At 32.9% G+C, this 17,944-nt stretch overlaps 1 protein-coding gene across 1 annotated transcript in view; it reads right to left on the minus strand.

Moving 5' to 3' along the window:
* Positions 1-10,596, minus strand: part of LOC141345402 (AT-rich interactive domain-containing protein 3B-like) — a gene marked incomplete at its 5' end in the record, with an annotated part of 78,010 nt that extends 67,414 nt beyond the window's left edge. The window contains one exon of the mRNA XM_073850254.1: positions 9,958-10,596. Within this exon, the coding sequence (XP_073706355.1) occupies positions 9,958-10,596 (639 nt within the window). The remainder of the gene's footprint in view (positions 1-9,957) is intronic.
* Between the last annotated feature and the right edge of the window lie 7,348 nt (positions 10,597-17,944).

Genomic DNA, 17,944 nt, shown 5'->3' on the forward strand with positions numbered 1-17,944 from the left:
TCATTTCTGACTGCATGGGTTCAACTACTGGAACCAAACGCACGTGAGGATCTCACATTCATAATGCATGAGCGTAAATGAGGCCAATCATTCCCTCAGTCAGAGCTACACAATCCACATCGACCCACGCCGCTCCACGGATCACAGCAGCCACGCCACGCTTCAATTATGCAACGCATCGGGGTTTGAGAGAGACGTAACCATGAGGAAGACCACGTCAGAGACAAATGATATCAGCTTTACTAGAACACACATCAGTAATATTCATTAGTTCATTTCAGGGTTATTATTGTTAACTAAAACCATATAAAAATGTTCTATTGAAGTAAAATAGTGTCATTATAATTAAGCAAATATATAAAAAATATGTCAAATAAAATATAATAAACTGAAATAAAATATTTAATGAGCAGAAAAAAAAAACTGTTGTATTTATTAGAATTTTTTTGGTGAATTTTTATTATTTGTAAATTATACATTTAATAAATATATTTTAAAATACATAATACATAAAAATAAAATATAATAAAATGAAACTGAAATGAAAAAGAAACCCCTTAAAATAACAAAAAAACTTTTTGTATTAGCTTATATTTATTAGATTAGATTGAAATGGTAATAATTAATTGATAATTAAAATTAAATATATTTTAAGATAGATAATATACAAAAAATAAAATAGAATAAACTGAAATATTGAAAAAAAATATATATATATTTTAGCTTATTTTATAAAAAAATTATATAGACTTAAAAAAGCCACACATTTTCTTTTAGGTTAATTTTATTAAAAACATTTTTGTAAAATATTATAAAAAAAAAAAAAAATAATAAACTGAAATAAAATAAAACTAAATATAATATAATAAACCAAAAAAATTAAGTAAATATAATAAAATGAAACATAAAAAAAAATTGCTTATGTTTTATTTATTTTTGCCAAGGCAAGATTTTTCATTTTTCTTTAGTTTAACCTGAAGTACTAAAATAACTAATAAATAGAAAGCAATAAAAATCATATAGACATAAAACAATAACCTGAAAATAAAAAATAAAATAAAATGAAATAATAATAACAAAACTGAAATAAAAAAGATATAATATAATAAACAAAAAAAGTAAATATAATAAAATGAAACATAAAAAAGTACTGAAATAACTAAAACTAAATAAAATAAATAAATAAATGAAATTGATAATAGATATATTCAAATAAAAATGAGAAAAACACTAAAACTAACTGAACCTCAAGTGAAATATATTAATAAAATTGAATTAAAATACTAACAAAATAAACAAGAATTAGAAAACATTGCTTCATATCAACAACCCAAATATTGACATAAAAATCATATAATATTTATTTAATGATATCGCGCTGTTAAACAAGATGTATGATGTTGTAGACAATATTTACCGAATGAAACAAACACCTTTTTGTTAATCGGCCAAGCAGTCATGGTTATTTCAAAATGGTCAGATACTGCTGAGTTCAGTTTGAGGCTGTGGTTGCAAGCACAGCAGTCATTATTAAAGCCCTATTAATCACTGACGGATTACAGCGTTAGCAGAGCCACCGGCCCCTCTGGACCCCAGGGACGCAGCGGAGGATTACAGGGGTCAGCGGCCCTGGACGTCCCACCGCTGGACCCCGGCACACGCCGCCTCTGTCCGGCCCTTGTTTAACAATCACATCCTCAGCGCTGGACGAAGGGTGAGGTCAGCACACATACATCACTGACAAAAACCACAAAACACCTCACACTCACTCAACTCAATCCTTCACTATCACAATCACACTGCCACTCAAAGGTTTGGGATCTCTAAGATTTGCAATGCTTTTTAAAGGAGACTTTTCTGCTCATCAAGGCTGTTTATTTGATTAAAAAATACTGAAAAAAATGTAACATTGTGAAATGTTAATGCAATTTAAAATAGTGGTTTTCTATTTTAATATACTTTAAAATATAATTTATTCCTGTGATGCATTAAATCATTTAATCAAAATTGTATATATATTATATATTGATATTTGGGTTGTTGATATGAAGCAGTGATGCCATGTTCTTCATCTGAAACGTTTTCTAGTTCTTTTTTTATTTTGTTAATATTTTAATTAAATGTTATTAATATATTTCACTTCAGTTAGTTTTAGTAAAATTTTTGTGTGTTTTTGTCATTTTATTTATTATATTTATTTATTTTTATTTATTTATTTGATTTAGTTTGAGTTATTTCAGTACTTCACATAAACAAAATCATTTTATTATATTTACTATTTTGTTTATTATATTATATTTTGTTTTGTTTTAGTTTATTTCAGTTTTATTATTATTATTTCATTTGATTTTTTATTTTATTATATTATGTTTTTAAATGATATTTTACAAAAATGATTTTTTTTTAAATAAAAATAAGCTAAAAGAAAATATTAGGGTTATTTTTTATATGTCTATATGATTTGTATTGCTTTTTATTTATTAGCTTTTGTTTATTTAGTTTTTGTTTATTAATTTTAGTTATTTCTGTTTTTCTTCAGGTTAAACTGAAGAAAAACAAGAAATCTTGCCTTGGCAAAAATAAGTAAAAATACACTTTTTTTATATTTTGTAATATTTTAAAACTATTAAAATATACAAAATATAATAAAACATGAATCATTTTTACATTATCTAATAATAAATTAATTAAAATGTAATAAATAAATCATAAGGAATTTAAAAATGAATGCACGCATCCATCCATTAATCCAGATATAATTAAATAAATGTATAATTGAAAAAAAGATTAAATAAATAAATAAATCATTCAGAATGATTTAAATTATTAAATACAAAATGAAGATACATTATAAGAAATTATAAATATTATAAAATAAATAATAAACAATTTAAAAATTATTTTAAACTATTAAAAGAATGCATTTATTAGATATATTAGTTATACATTTATAAAATATAATAAAAACTATTTTACAGAAAAATAAAACATATTTTTTGATTATTTATTTGTATATTTTTATTTTATTTAATTATTTTACTTAACAATTATTTTGCATCATTTTACATTTATTAAAAGAATAAACAAATAAGTTTAAAAAATTATAATAAAAAATAAATTAACTTAAATAAAAAATACAATAATTATTTGAAAAACATAAAAGAAAATATATGCCGATCTATTATCAGCGTTGGAAACTGTTTTTCTGAAGAAAAACAAAACAAAAAACATTTGTTTAAAATAGAAAACTTTTGTAACAATAAACACCTCGTTCAAAGTTTGGGGTCAGTACATTTTCTCTTTCTTTCTCTCTTTGAATGAAAATAATACTTTTATTCATTAAGAATGTGTTAAATTATTCAAAAGTGATAGCAAAGACTTACATTGTTAGAAAAGGTCTCTATTTTAAATAAATGCTGTTCTTTTAAATTTTGTATTAATCAAAAAATCCTGAAAAAAAAAGTTCCAAAAAATGATTTAGCATCATAACCGTTTCCAACATTGATAATAAAAGTAATAAATCCGTATTTTAGAGTGATTTCTGAAGGATCATGTGACACTGAAGACTGCAGTAATGATGCAGAAAATTCAGCTTTGCATCGCAGAAATAAAGTAGATTTAAAAATATATCCACATAGAAAATGGTTATTTTAAATTGAAATAATATTTCACAATATTACAGTTTTTTCAGTATTTTTAATCAAATAAATGCAGCCCTGATGAGCAGAAGAAACGTCTTTAAAAACCATTACAAACCGTACTGATCCCAAACTTTTGAGCGGCAGTGGTGTAAAGCCCTGAACGTGAACACAGCAAGATTTGGTTTCTGATTAATCAATCAAGCATCTGAACAACTGACTGTGACACCACATCCTGTCTGGCTTCAGGAAGGAATTTACAGCAGCAGCTGTCATTAAAACTCACAGAGATACTATTAAAACGAGAGCGTCGTCTCTCTGTGCTGTCTCTTATCCTCCCCCCAAACCACGCAACCTGAAACCAGCGGCCATGATGAGGTGTCATTATATACTGCTGGCCACACGTAATGACAGAACACATAAAAGACAGGATACAAAGACAGAGACGGACACGTCTCACTCCCTCCCCCCGTCTGACCGGCAGCATTTCCTCTTCCTGATTTCAGCACTGACTGTCAGTTTGGAAATTATAACAAACACACTCTATTTTTCAGATCACAATATGACTGTTGCTTTTAAAGGATTACTCCACTTTCAGAATAATCATTTTCTGATCATTAAATCATCCCTGTGTTATCCTTTCTATCTTCAGTTGCAAAGAAAATTCGTTTTTTCTGGAAAACGTTCCAGGATTTTTCTCCATAAAGTGGACTTCAATGGTGCTCAGCAGTTTCAGTGCAGCTCTAAATGATCCCAGCTGAGGAATAAGGGTCTTATTTAGCAAAACGATTGGTCATTTCCTTTAAAAGAATAATATTTATACACTTTTTAATCACTTTTTATGTGCACTCTGGTTCAAGACAGTTAGGGACTGTCAAAAAACTCCAAAAACTTCAAAATCGTCCTACATTGTTGTTTTACCTTTTTTGTAGAGTGTTTGATCTTCTTTGCTCTTTCACTATGTAAACACTGGGTTGGGACTTCTGCAGCAATTGGAGGAGAAAATGAGATGGGAGTTTGTTGATACACCCGACCTGTCTTGAACCGAAGTGCACAGCATTTGAGGTTAAAAAGTGTATAAATATTAATCTTCTTTAGAAAATAACTGATTGTTTTGCTGGATAAGACCCTTCTTTCTCGGCTGGGGTCATTTAGAGCCCTTTAAAGCTGCACTGAAAATGCATTTTCAACCTTTAATCTATCGAGCACCATTGAAGTCCACTATATGGAGAGAAATCCTGAAATGTTTTCCTCGAAAACTTTTTTTTTTTTGCAACCGAAGAAAGAAAGACATGAGCATCTTGGATGACATGGGCGTGAGTAAATTATCAGGAAGTATTTATTTCGGAAGTGGAGTAATCCTTTAAGGCAGAATCACAATGTGGGATTTTCCACAGTTGTTCCATGAGATTGCAGATGCAAATTGGTTTTAGTCAAAATAAAGTTTTAAGGGTCACTGTACAAATTATTTTGCATGAATTTTGGAAATTGTTGATTGTGTATCATATGATTCTGACCAGAAAAAATTACTCATTTACTGGGTTCACATATGAAAAGAGACAATGCAAATCCAGGTAATTTACCATTTATCACTTTTTTTTTTTTTGATAATTATTGATATTCACTGTCCAGAAAATCTTTTTGCACTGGTTTGGTTCCGATCAGGCCAAAAACCTAGGACTAGTTCACAAAAGTAGGTTTTTGACATCTTAATCATTTAACAAATGATTTGATTGACAGCAGTGGTTCAAGAGGCAAAGTTGTCTGGAATGACGAGTTCTGTAATATGATACAAGCATTTTGTATATAGACGAAAAACCACGCAACGCACAATCGTTTACACACTTGAAAAACTCAATATCCCCCCACCCCAGTGGCTCATTTCTTTTACGTTTCTCACAGACCTTTGGAGCCAGAAATCAAACAGGCCCTCCAAGTTTTGTTCCAATCAGCCTCCATTAACCATGTCTAATAGGTCCTCAAACTTCATTGCCAATGATGGCCATGGTTTCTGAGAAACGTAAATGTCCTTATAGACACTTGTGGCACTTTGGAGGAAGACCATGCACAGCAATTGTAATGTTTTTCCCTCTTACAGTGCCACCAATTGGCCAAGCTCCACAATTTTTGGCCTGCAACCTCAGCTTGAGCTCCTACATAAGTGTCCAGAGTTTGGCGAAGATATCTCATTCCGTTCAGGAGTTATAGGTAGTTTACCAAATGTGGCCCTTGCCCTTTCGAACGTTTTGGCGTTCCTTTGGCGCCAAAAAAACAAGGATTTGTTTGCAAATATAGGTTTTGCAAAAAATCCAAAATACCTGAACATTTCGCTAGGCTCACGTTCGAACCTAAGGCAGTCATTTTGTCCGCATGACATAAGACGCTTGAGTCTGCGACTGACGGTTTATGAGTTATGATGGATTTCATATTTTTGATCGCTGTAGCGCCCCTGTCAGGCCGATTGGGGTGAGCTTTGGTGACATTGTCGGTGGTGTGAGTACTACCATCCCTCCCAGTTTCAAGTCCCTACGACTTACGGTTTGGTCTGGACTCAGTTTTACTTGGAGATCACTGATCCATGACCATTCTAACCATTACAATAGGGTTTCAGCGCTACACACTTGAACCTCTAAAAAAAAAAAAAAATACATTTCCCATCTGTGGTTGCATGACAATAATCATTAAACATCAATAACATGCATCTTTTGCTCTTCATTTGTTGCACTTGTGCTAAAAAGCCTCTTGCATTTCACTAGAAAAGCCAAAGCAAGAAATATGCAATCGTTCAGTCCATCTATTTCAATCAAAATCAACTAGATGCACATTTGCATCATAATTCTGCCTCAAAATCATAAGCAGGAAGGATCTCTCTTTCTCTGTGGTCAGGATTGTCCGTTTCCACTCGGCTGCTCTATATTGGGAAAGCAGAATGGATGTTGTCTCTATAAATAAGAGGCCTTTAATCACATCAGAGGCTCTTGATGTGGAGCTCTTGACAGAGCGCCTGACTCTCAGCGGCACGTCGACAGACAGAGATTGAATCCACAGAACTCCTCAAATCAAAGCCGATCCATTCACTGGCCATTTCATTCATGAGCCTTGTGTTATTTAGGTCTGTCACCATCATAAACTTTGCACTTTAGATTAATTGTCATAGAAATAATTGTGATTAACAATATTTTTCTGCTTTGTTCAAGTCATTTACAGTGTAAGAATGATATATAATAATTATACAATATTTTAACATAACAAAACAAGCCCATATGATTTTATTTACTGCTGTGAAAATTATAATATAATATAATATAATATAATATAATATAATATAATATAATATAATATACATTTGAGCTTTATTATATTGGGTGGCAAAATATGACTGACATTTTTAATTGAGATCCCATTATAGTTTTTATTAATAGTTTTTTCAGTTGCAGTTTTAGTTATTTTAGTACATCAATTTAAACTAATATTTTGAATTTTATTTTATTTAAAATTTTCTGCTTTCATGTTCATTTTATTAACTGTTTTTGCCTTTTTAAAATTAGTGTTTGTTGTGTTTAAAAGTCTATATAGTTTTTATTAATTTTCATTTTAGCAATTTTATTTTATTTTATTTCAGTGGGAATTGTATTTAAATTTCCATTATTTGGATGCAAAATGTGACTGAAATTTAGTGTAATTTTATGTTAATTTTGATACTATAATAGTTTTTGTCTTTGATTTTATTTTTATTTTTCTGCTTTCATGATAATTTTAATTAAAGTTATATTAACTGCCATTTTTATTAGTTTTGTTATTTTTAAAAGTCTATATAGTTTTATTTTTTATTTTAATGATTTTATTTTATTTCAATGAAAATTTTACTAATAATGTCCATTATTTGGATGGCAAAATGTGCCTAAAATGTATTTATTTAAAAATATATTATTATAAAGTTATTTTATTCTAAGATACCATTAAAATGTCTTTGTCTTTGAATTTGATTCATTAGTATATTTTTCTGCTTTCATGTTCAATTTAGTTGAGTGTTTTTGCCATTTTAGTAGTGTTTGTTGTTTTTAAAAGTCTATATAGTTTTTTATTAATATTTTATTTCACTTGCAGTTTGTTACTTTAGGACATCAAGTACGAACTATATTTAAAATTTGATTTTATTTAATATTTTCTGCTTTTCATGTTAATAATTTTTTTATAATTTTTTATATTAATGATTATTTTATGCTTTAATGTTCATTTTGGTTAAATATTTTAGCTCTGTTGTGTTTTTGCCATTTTTATTAGTGTTTGTTGTTTTTAAAAGTCTGTATAGTTTTTATTAATTTCTATTTCAGTTGCACTTTGCACATCAAGTTAAACTAAATTAAAAAAATAAGAAATGTTGTCTTGTTAAGTAGCTATAATAAAATAAGCTTAATGTTTTTATGTTATATTTAAGTTAACATTTTATTTCAAATTATGGTGTCACTTTTAGTTTTACAATTATTGTGTTATTTTCAAATAATCGTGATTATATTAAACAAGAACGATCAGTAATTGAATTAATATTTGCAATATCAGTGCATGTTATTTTGAAGAAAACAACAGATTAAAATCAAGTTGAAATATGTCACATTATGGATGTAAATGGTTGCAACAGCATTGCATGGTGACATTTAAGACACTTGCACGCTAGAAAAACTTCAATAGATAGGAATGCATTACATGTGTTTTAATGCATTGCATTGGAAGTTCAGGTTTTGACATTTTACCTGCATGTCAGATGATCACCTTCACAAACTCCCATCAAAGTCAATAAAGTTCTTCCCTCACGCAGCTACTGTAAGCCCGTCACACGCGTGCACAAGCGCTCCCACGCGTCCGCTGACAAATATGGGCCAAATGTTTCTTTACACGGCCTGGACGCCGGCCAAAGTCGACTCAGCGTTTGGCAGCGGCGTAAGAGAGCAAATAAGTAAAACTAAGTGTCCGGCTCTGAGCCAGAACACACGCGGCGAGCAGAACGGCAGCGGACGGCAGCAGATGTTTCTCCTGAGGGGCCGTTACAACTCAAACACACAAACCAGAGGACTGACTGATCCATCAAAGCCTGCTGAACTTCCTAAACATGCTGATCACAAACAAATATAGAAATGAAGCTTGCAAGTGAATGATGTTAGGTGCATTATTGGGGTTTCTCTCCTTTCAACCAAAGTGGCATTCAATTTCTGTTTAATATACTATCTATTACATTTAATGTTAACATCATGGTTTTTGCCAAATAATTGAGTCGGATGAAATGCTTCAGAATCTCAGCATAAAACAACATTTCTTCTCAGTTTTTTTGTTGTTGTTGTTTTCCAGTACGAATATCTAAACATTCTTGAATCAACATGCATTTACTTACAAAGCAAAATGACTTTAGATATTAAGTGTTGTTTACTGAAAAATGCATAAAAGTGAGTTTGTACTCAAGTCAATCAAAATTTGTGTCACTGGGAACAGAGAAATAAACTTAAGTTAAAGAGAAAATATTTTTCTGACCCCAATTATTTTTTGGACCCTTCATTTTAGTATTTTTTTCCCTTTTTAATTTTTTTTTCTGACCCCAATGACTGATATGACATATATTCACTTCGTTTTGATTTTTTTTTTTTCTCAGAAAATGACAAGATATTAGGTCTTACTTTTAAACGAGATAAAAGCATCTTAAAAATCAGCTTTTCCTTTTGAATTAAGTTTATTTTTCTTGTTTTAAGGATAAACTCGTTTAATTTCAAAACATTTTTCAGTACACAAGAACTGAGAGGTAAAATTATAATTAAGTCATTTATTCTAAAAAATGTATGAAAATCAGTAAATGAAGAAAAACATTTTTTTCCCTTTTGAATGGTTTCTTTTTCTGACCCCATTGACTGATATTTTTTCTTGTTTAAAAACATATTCACTTCAGATTGTTTTCTAAAAAAGAAGCGAAATGACAAGATATTAGGTCTTATTTTGAAACAAGAAAAAACATCTGAAAAATCATCTTTTCCCATTGAATTAAGTTTATATTTACATTTTTAAACAAACTTATTTCATTTTGATTTTGACTTAATTTTTTTTCAGAAAATGACTTGAGAAGCAAAATGAATCAATATATTAAGTGTGCTTTTGCTAGAAACAAGAACAATATCTTGTTTTATCTTCGAATTAACATCACTTTTATGGCTTTTATCATAAACTCATTTTGATCAAATGTAATAGATTTATGAATGTTTAGACATTTGCTATTAATAATAAACAAAACAAAACCACTTCTACAAACAAGAAAGCACAAGATAATACAAGCTCTTACCACTTTAAAGTGATCCTCGTAGCTCCAGTCCGCCTGACCGTTAGGAGAAGCCGCCGACGGTCGCCCGACGGGTGAGAGATCGTCCTCGGGTTCCTGTTTGACCCTGACGGCGGGTGACGGAGCTCTCTGTGGGTCTGCTGCGGCCGCGGGCTCCGAGAAGCTCCCGAAAGGGCGTCCGGCCACACGAATGGCTCCCTGCTGCAGCGCCAGAGTCTGCTTCCTGAGGAACTCCAACCCGCTGGCCGGCCTGTCGTCTTCCTCGCTGCCTTCATCTCCCTCCATCATCCCATCATCATCGTCATCCTCATCCGAGTCCCGGCCCCGTTCCTCCTCGTCCTCGCGTTCTGAGTCCAAACTGCTTTGATTGGAAACGTGGGACGGCTGTCCGGTCCCCACGATGAGGCTCTTGCCCACGAATCCGGCCCCGGAAGCCCGCGCGGCGGCCAGAATGGCCTGTTGAGCCGCGACCTGCTGCGCGTACATGATGTGAGCCTCTCGCAGCCGCCGCTCCTTGTGCTCCATCTCCAGACGCGCCTGCTGCTGCCGCTGCAGCTGCTCCATCATGGCCTCCAGCTTCACCCCTGCGGAGGCGCTATGGGGGAACCCACCCGCCAAACCGGCCTCCTGAGAGACGGGACAAAGACATCAATGAGCCGAGCGCTCGAATTACGGCACGTCCCATCAAAGCTATAAATGCGTAACTCAGCATGCGCTGCTTTTGTTTTGGCATGTTGTGGGCTTCACTGATCACGTGAAAACATAAACACATGGCTGCTGGAGTTAACATTAAAGGAATACTTCAGACAACTATAGCTCATCCTCAGGTCGTCCAAGATGTACATGAGTTTGTTTCTTCATCAGGTTTGTAGAAATGTGTCATTCCATCACTGTCTCACCAATGGATCCTCTGCAGTGAATGGGTGCCGTCAGAATGAGAGTCCAAACAGCTGATAAAAACATCACAATAATCTACAAAAGCTGAAACAAATCTATCATTAAGGCACTTTTAACTAAAATATGAGTCCATAACCTATAATAATCTTCCTCCAGTGAAAAAGTTCATCTCTTGTCATCTCTCACATCAAAATCCAGCCACATATATGTTTAGAGCTGTTTTGGCTTGTAAACAGTGCTTTTACACCACTTTTTACACAGTCAAAGTGTTATTATAGATTATAGACTTGTATTTTAGTTAAAACATCTTAATGATAGATTTGTTTTAGCTTTTGACTTCCCAAGATTTGAAAAAAAAAGTATGGATTATGGACTCGTATTTTAATTAAAATGTCTTAATTTGTTTCATTTGTTTAATTTGCTTTTGTCTTCTCCAGATGTTAACTGATGGACTGGAGTGGTGTGGATTACTTGTGGATTATTGTAATGTTTTTATCAGCTGTTTGGACTCTCATTCTGACGGCACCCATTCACTGCAAAGGATCCAATGGTGAGGCAGTGATGGAATGACACATTTCTACAAATCTGATGAAGAAATGAACTCATCTGCATGTGAAAAATCATTATGATATTAAGCAAAGAACATTTTTTATATTTTGTACATTTCCTACCATAAATATATCAAAACTTAATTTTTGATTAGTGATATACATTGCTAAGAACTTCATTAGGTGAACTTAAAAGGCGATTTTCTTAATATTTAGATTTCAAATAATGTACTGGACAATGGATCCTCTGCAGTGAATGGGTGCCGTCAGAATGAGAGTCCAATCGTCTGATAAAAACATCACCATAATCTAAAAAAAGTCCATCTCCTGTTGTCTCTCATATCAAAATCCAGCCACATATTTGTTTAGAGCTGTTTTGGCTTGTAAACGGTGCTTGATCTGTGCAGATTTCTCTCCTGATTCAGACCAGACCACCTTTTCACTGGAGGAAGCTTTATTATGGATTATGACTCATATTTTAGTTAAAAACGTCTTAATGATGGATTTGTTTCAGCTTTTGTCTTCTCAGTATGTTAACTGATTCTACAAATCTGATGAACAAACAAACTCATCTAGATGGCGAAAATCATTAGGACATTAAGTTAAGATCACGTTCCATTAAGATATTTTTTAAACTTCCTAGTAAATATATCAAAACTAATTTTTTTTATTAGTAATATGCATCGCTAAGAACCTCATTTACACAACTTAAAAGGTGATTTTCTCAATATTTTGATTTATTTGCACCCTCAGATTTCAAATTCTCAAATAGCTGTATCTAAAAACAATTAATGCCATGGAGAACAGATCCTCTGCAGTGAATGGGTGCCATCAGAATCAGTTGATAAAACATTACAATAATCTACAAAAGCTAAAACAAATCCATTATTAAGACGTTTTTAGTTCATAATTATGCTTCCTCCAATAAAAAAAGTCCATCTCCTGTTGTCTCTCACATCAAAATCCAGCCACAAATTTGTTTATAGTCTGTTTTGGCACGTTTTTATCAGCTGTTTGGACTCTCATTCTGATGGCACCCATTCACTCCAGAGGATTCACTGGTGAGACAGTGATGGTATGACACATTTCTACAAATCTGATGAAGAAACAAACTCATCTACATCTTGCATGGCCAGAAGGAAAGCACACTTTCAGCACATTTTTGGCAAGTAAGTTGAAGTACTATAAAAGGGCCATTTAAAATCCTGTATAAGGTTATAAAGTTCACTTTGGATAAAAACTCTTAGTGCATCCAGGTTTGACTCAGTTAAACATTTCTTAGAAAGTGTTTGCTGAGTAATATAATTTCCTAAGAGAACTTAAATCAGCACAATTTCTCATGTTTTGGCAACACGATAATGATGTTTGCAGAACCGTCACACACCCCATTGGTCACTACATTCAGCGTTCATTGATCATGTTCATGAATTTTTGTTTTGCAAACATAAACATTTGGCTGTTGTTGCAAATTCTGCTGAGGTCACTAACTCAATATTAATGCAAGAACGATTGATGGTTGTGGACGCAATTAGAATGTGAGTTACAATCATTTAGAATAGGTCGATAGCAAATCATCAATAAGTAAATGTGTGACTCTGGACCACAAAACCAGTCATAAGGGTCAGTTTTTTTAAATTGAGATTTACACATTATCTGAAAGCTAAATAAATAAGCTTTCCATGGATGTATGGTTTGTTAGGAGATAAAACTATTTAAAAATCTGGAATCTGAGGGAGCAAAAAAATCGAAATATTGAGAAAATCGCCATTAAAGTTGTCCAAATGAAGTTCTTAGCAATGCATATTACTAATCAAAAAAATACATTTTGATATATTTATAGGATATTTACAAAACATCTTCATGGAACCTGATCTTTACTTGAAAAATCAATAATTTTGACCCATACAATGTTTTACAAATATACCTGTGGTCCAGGGTCACATATAGAGATGCATTGCTAAAGTGCATTTTATTTTTAATTGTCATGGTAATTAATACTGAAATGGGTTTTTAGTGGCTGAGAACAGGTTGCTAATGAGCTCAGCGCATAGAAAAAAAATCTCCATTTAAATGAATTTGTATTTTATGCAGTATTTATACAACATTGTGGTCACAAAATATCAGTCTAGCAACAAAATACAGCACAATAAATACATCAAATCATGTCAGAAACTGCCTCAACCTAAAAACAAACCCTCTCAGCTGTCTTTTCTTAAAAACACGTCACACGTCACGTCAGGACTGAACACTGAAAACACATCAGAATGATTTGCAAAATACATCTAATTCACAAGCCCTTCATGAGAAACTGTCAAACCCTGTACATTCATCAGAAAAGTAAACACTGTAAATAGCTGTGTTTGTTTTCTGCAGTACGTGACGATCCGAGCTGCAAACCGGCTCTGAACTCTGTCAGATTTGTTTTTAAATACGCAGGTTTAGCAGGACGGACGGGTTAAATAACCTGCGTGTAATAATACACGATCATCATTTACAAGCTATACTGTAAAAACTATAGTATAAAAGCTTAAAAACACACACACACACTGTGGCTTTTCTAAAACAAAACAAGATTGACTGGATGACTCAAATGCACTGACCAGTTTCATACTAGAGTAAAACAGTCATGCATGAGAATCATGCGGTTTAAGGGAATATAACATGACTAAAAACAGTTGAGCGGTGGATTAAAGCCGGGCCCCTAATGAAAGCAGCATGTTTGTGCATTCAGATGCATCTGGCACTGTGTGTGTGTGTGTGTGTGTGTGTGTGTGTGTGTGTGTGTGTGTGTGTGTGTCACCACAGTGATAGTAAAACTTGAAATCACCACCATTATGGGTTGCCAAGATAAAACAGTTTCATAAAGGGACCCAAGAATGAAAATCTCAACCTGACTAAAGGTTTCTGCGACTATGAGTACATTTGTCATTTTCCTAGTTAAAATAATTAAACATTTAAAAAAAAAAAACCTGCATGTACCTGATAAGCAGAAGTGCATCAGATACAGAAGCATAAGAAATGCATATGCAAACATTCACTATAAATTCATGTAGAAAAACGAACCTTGCGTACATTTAACGAAATTTTGCTTATCAGGTAAATGTTGTAATACACTGTAAAAATGATTCAAAGTTTTACATAAAATTTAAATTACTGAGCTAGTTTTAAAAGAAAATACTATTAGAAATGTCACATTTAATTCAGTGTTACTTGCAGTTCCTTTGAAAATTATTTTTACAAGCAACAAAAAAGGTAGTAAATGCAACAGAAGTCAATGAGAATATCACCGTGACAGAAAAACAAACCCACTGTTCCAGATGATACATTGTGTCGCGGTGTGTTTGATTTACAGTCACATATGAGGATGTTACATTATGTACTGTTACACTGTAACATTATGAACATTTGAACTAAGTTGCGCCGACTCACCATCTGTGTTTTGCCGCTGCCGCTGTTATCCACCATCCCTCCGCTCCGCTCCGTTTCGTTTCGTTCCGTTCCGCTCGTCTCTTTTTGCTCGGTAACTCTCGGTAAGTCGTGCACGCGCACCGGCAGCGCTTTCCGTTTCTCCAGCGAGCGCGTAACGATCCGGTGCGCTCCGTTTCAAGGCGAACAGAACCGCGATCACAGACCTCCGAGCCGCCCTGCGTTCAGCGCTCAACTCCCTGCAGCTCCCTTCCGCTCCGCTCGCGTCTCTCTGGCGTTTCCTCCCCTAACCGCGCCGCTCCGCTCCGCGCACCCCCTCCCCGCGAGCGCGAGCGCGAGAAACCTGCACGCGCTGCGCGGAAATAAGTTGAGTGTGCCAATCAATTCATGTACATTTAGTATTCATAAAATTGCATTAAAGTACTCCTGTAAAATAAAAGAAATGATGATTCAGATGATTACAAAAATAATTTAAAACATTTAATAATCAGATGAATTCCAATGTCATTATGCTCAATCATTATGTCATCTGCTGAAATACTCCGATACGTTTGGTACTCAGATTAAATTAATAAATATTCTAATCAATATTAGAATAACTTCTGACTGTTGAACAGTCAAATTTGTAATGTTTTTATTTGTCTGTTTTAAAGAAGTCTCTTTTGCTCACTAAGGCTGCATTTATTTGATCCAAAGTACAGCAAACGCAGTAAAATCCTGAAATATTTTTACTATTTAAAAAACTGTTTTCTATTTATATATATTTTAAAATGTAATTTATTTCTGTGATTTCAACCTGAATTTTTAGTATCATTACTTCAGTCTTCAGTGTTACATGATTCAGAAATCATTCTAATATTCTGATTTGCTGCTCAGAAAACATTTATTATTATTATGTTGAAAAACAGTTGAGTAAATTTGTCCAGGTTTTCTTTAAAGAATAGAAAGTTCTGAAGAACAGCATTTATCTGAAATAGAAATCTTTTGTAATATTACAAATGTCTTTATCATCACTTTTGATCATTTTAAAGCATCCTTGCTAAATAAAAGTATTAATTTCTATAATTTCCTTCCCAAAAAAAGGGGGAAAAAAAAATATATATAATAATTATACTGACTCCAAGCTCTTAAATGGCATCGTGTATAATATTACAAAAGCTTTTATTTCAGATAAATCTTTGAATCTTTCTATTCACCAAAGAATCCTGAAAAAATGTACTCAACTGTTTTAAATATTCATAACAATAATAATAACAATAAATGTTTCTTGAGCAGCAAATCAGCATATTAGAATGATTTCTGAAGGATCATGTGACACTGAAGACTGGAGTAATGATGTTGAAAATTCAGGTTTGCATCACAGAAATAAATTACATTTTTAAATATATTCAAACAGAAAGCAGTTATTTTAAATAGTACACATATTTCACATTTTTTACAGTATTTTTGATCAAATAATCGCAGGCTCTGTGAGCAGGACGTTCTTTACACAAACATTAAAAATCTTGTACTGTATATATTTTTTGTCATAGTAAACAAGCAATAGTAAAATTATTAAAACACATTATTCTCTATTCATTGCATGAGTATATTACAGCTGTGTCTTAAAACATAGTGAACTGCATACATAGAGAGAGTAGCATTTTCTTACTGATAATCTAAATTTTCATATGAATGTGTGATGATTGTGTAATGTAATTGTATTATTTTACTGTTTTATTTATTGAAGAATATGTATGACTTCAGTTTTAGCTGATGAAGGCTTCATGTTGCATTTTTATTGCATTAAAAGTCATGCTTTCAAATGCATGAATCAAACAGTAAGCGACGCAGCAGCGGCCTCTAGTGCTCATGTTTATATTTGAACATTTATTGTTAGTTTTATGCGTTACATTATATCCATCCATCAGCTGTTTACAAACCACATCGCTTTGATCAACATACACATGACTAAGTACCTCTTTTTCTTTGCCCACACTGGAGACCAAATAAGTTCTGCAATATATGCAGAGTGGGTTTAAACCAAATACTATTAATACAAGATTGCTGGTAATTCGACAACATCTCTGGTACGAATACTTAGTAATACTCTGAAAATAAACACACTCGAAAAAACCAAAGAAAGTTTAAGTTTTTTTTAATTTCACAAGACGTTAAATACAAATAATACTGTTCTTGCAACAAAATAAAAGTCAATGCAGTTATTGCATACGGTAATAAAGTCAGTAACTGATCTGCTGTGGATACAAAGAGACAAAATATAGTGTTTAGTTGCATAGTGTTGAAGATTGTCCAGACTAAACACACACACACCGCTGTGACACAACATATTTATAATACTCAAGCAAATGCATATTTAGGGGCAGATAAAAATATACTTGGTTATGCAATTTTAAATACAAAATAACATCTCACCGCAGGCATTTAAACTAAAGTAACAACTCACGTCAGTCTCACTTCATTTTATGAACAAAATGTTACATTTGAAAGTAACAGAATATCAGAGTAACATAATATGAGAGAGATCTAGTAAAGCTTAAGTGCATCCAAAAGCTGAAAAGAGAGAAAATATAATTTTTAAAAAAAAGTTTATAAACACTTTTCAAGAGTCCTGAACCTTCATAGCAGAGTAAAACAATGTACACACACACACACACACACACACACACACACACACACACACACGTACACACACACACACACGTACACACACACACACACACACGTACACACACACACACACACACACACACACACACACACACACACACACGTACACACACACACACGTACACACACACACACACACACACACGTAGTGTCATGTTTCTCAGTATCAGTAATACACTTCCCCAAACACTGAGGTGGAGCATCATGGGTATTCTGTGTGTTTCAGATCCCACTTTCTTTTTCACTTCCTGTTCTGAGTTTTGAAATCATTAGCCGCCGTCTTGAGTGAAATGATGATGATAAAACATGGATGGCCAATGACAACACACGTGTGTGCATCTCATAAAACAATTACAAATCATATTTCACCCCAAAATATTACTCAAATGTTAATGTTGTAAAGCAAATGCGCAAAAGTAATATGTTTTCGTAAAATTACCTTTCAGTCA

Source organism: Garra rufa, chromosome 11 (genome assembly GCF_049309525.1).
Source record: "Garra rufa chromosome 11, GarRuf1.0, whole genome shotgun sequence".
NCBI classification, from domain to species: Eukaryota; Metazoa; Chordata; class Actinopteri; order Cypriniformes; family Cyprinidae; genus Garra; species Garra rufa.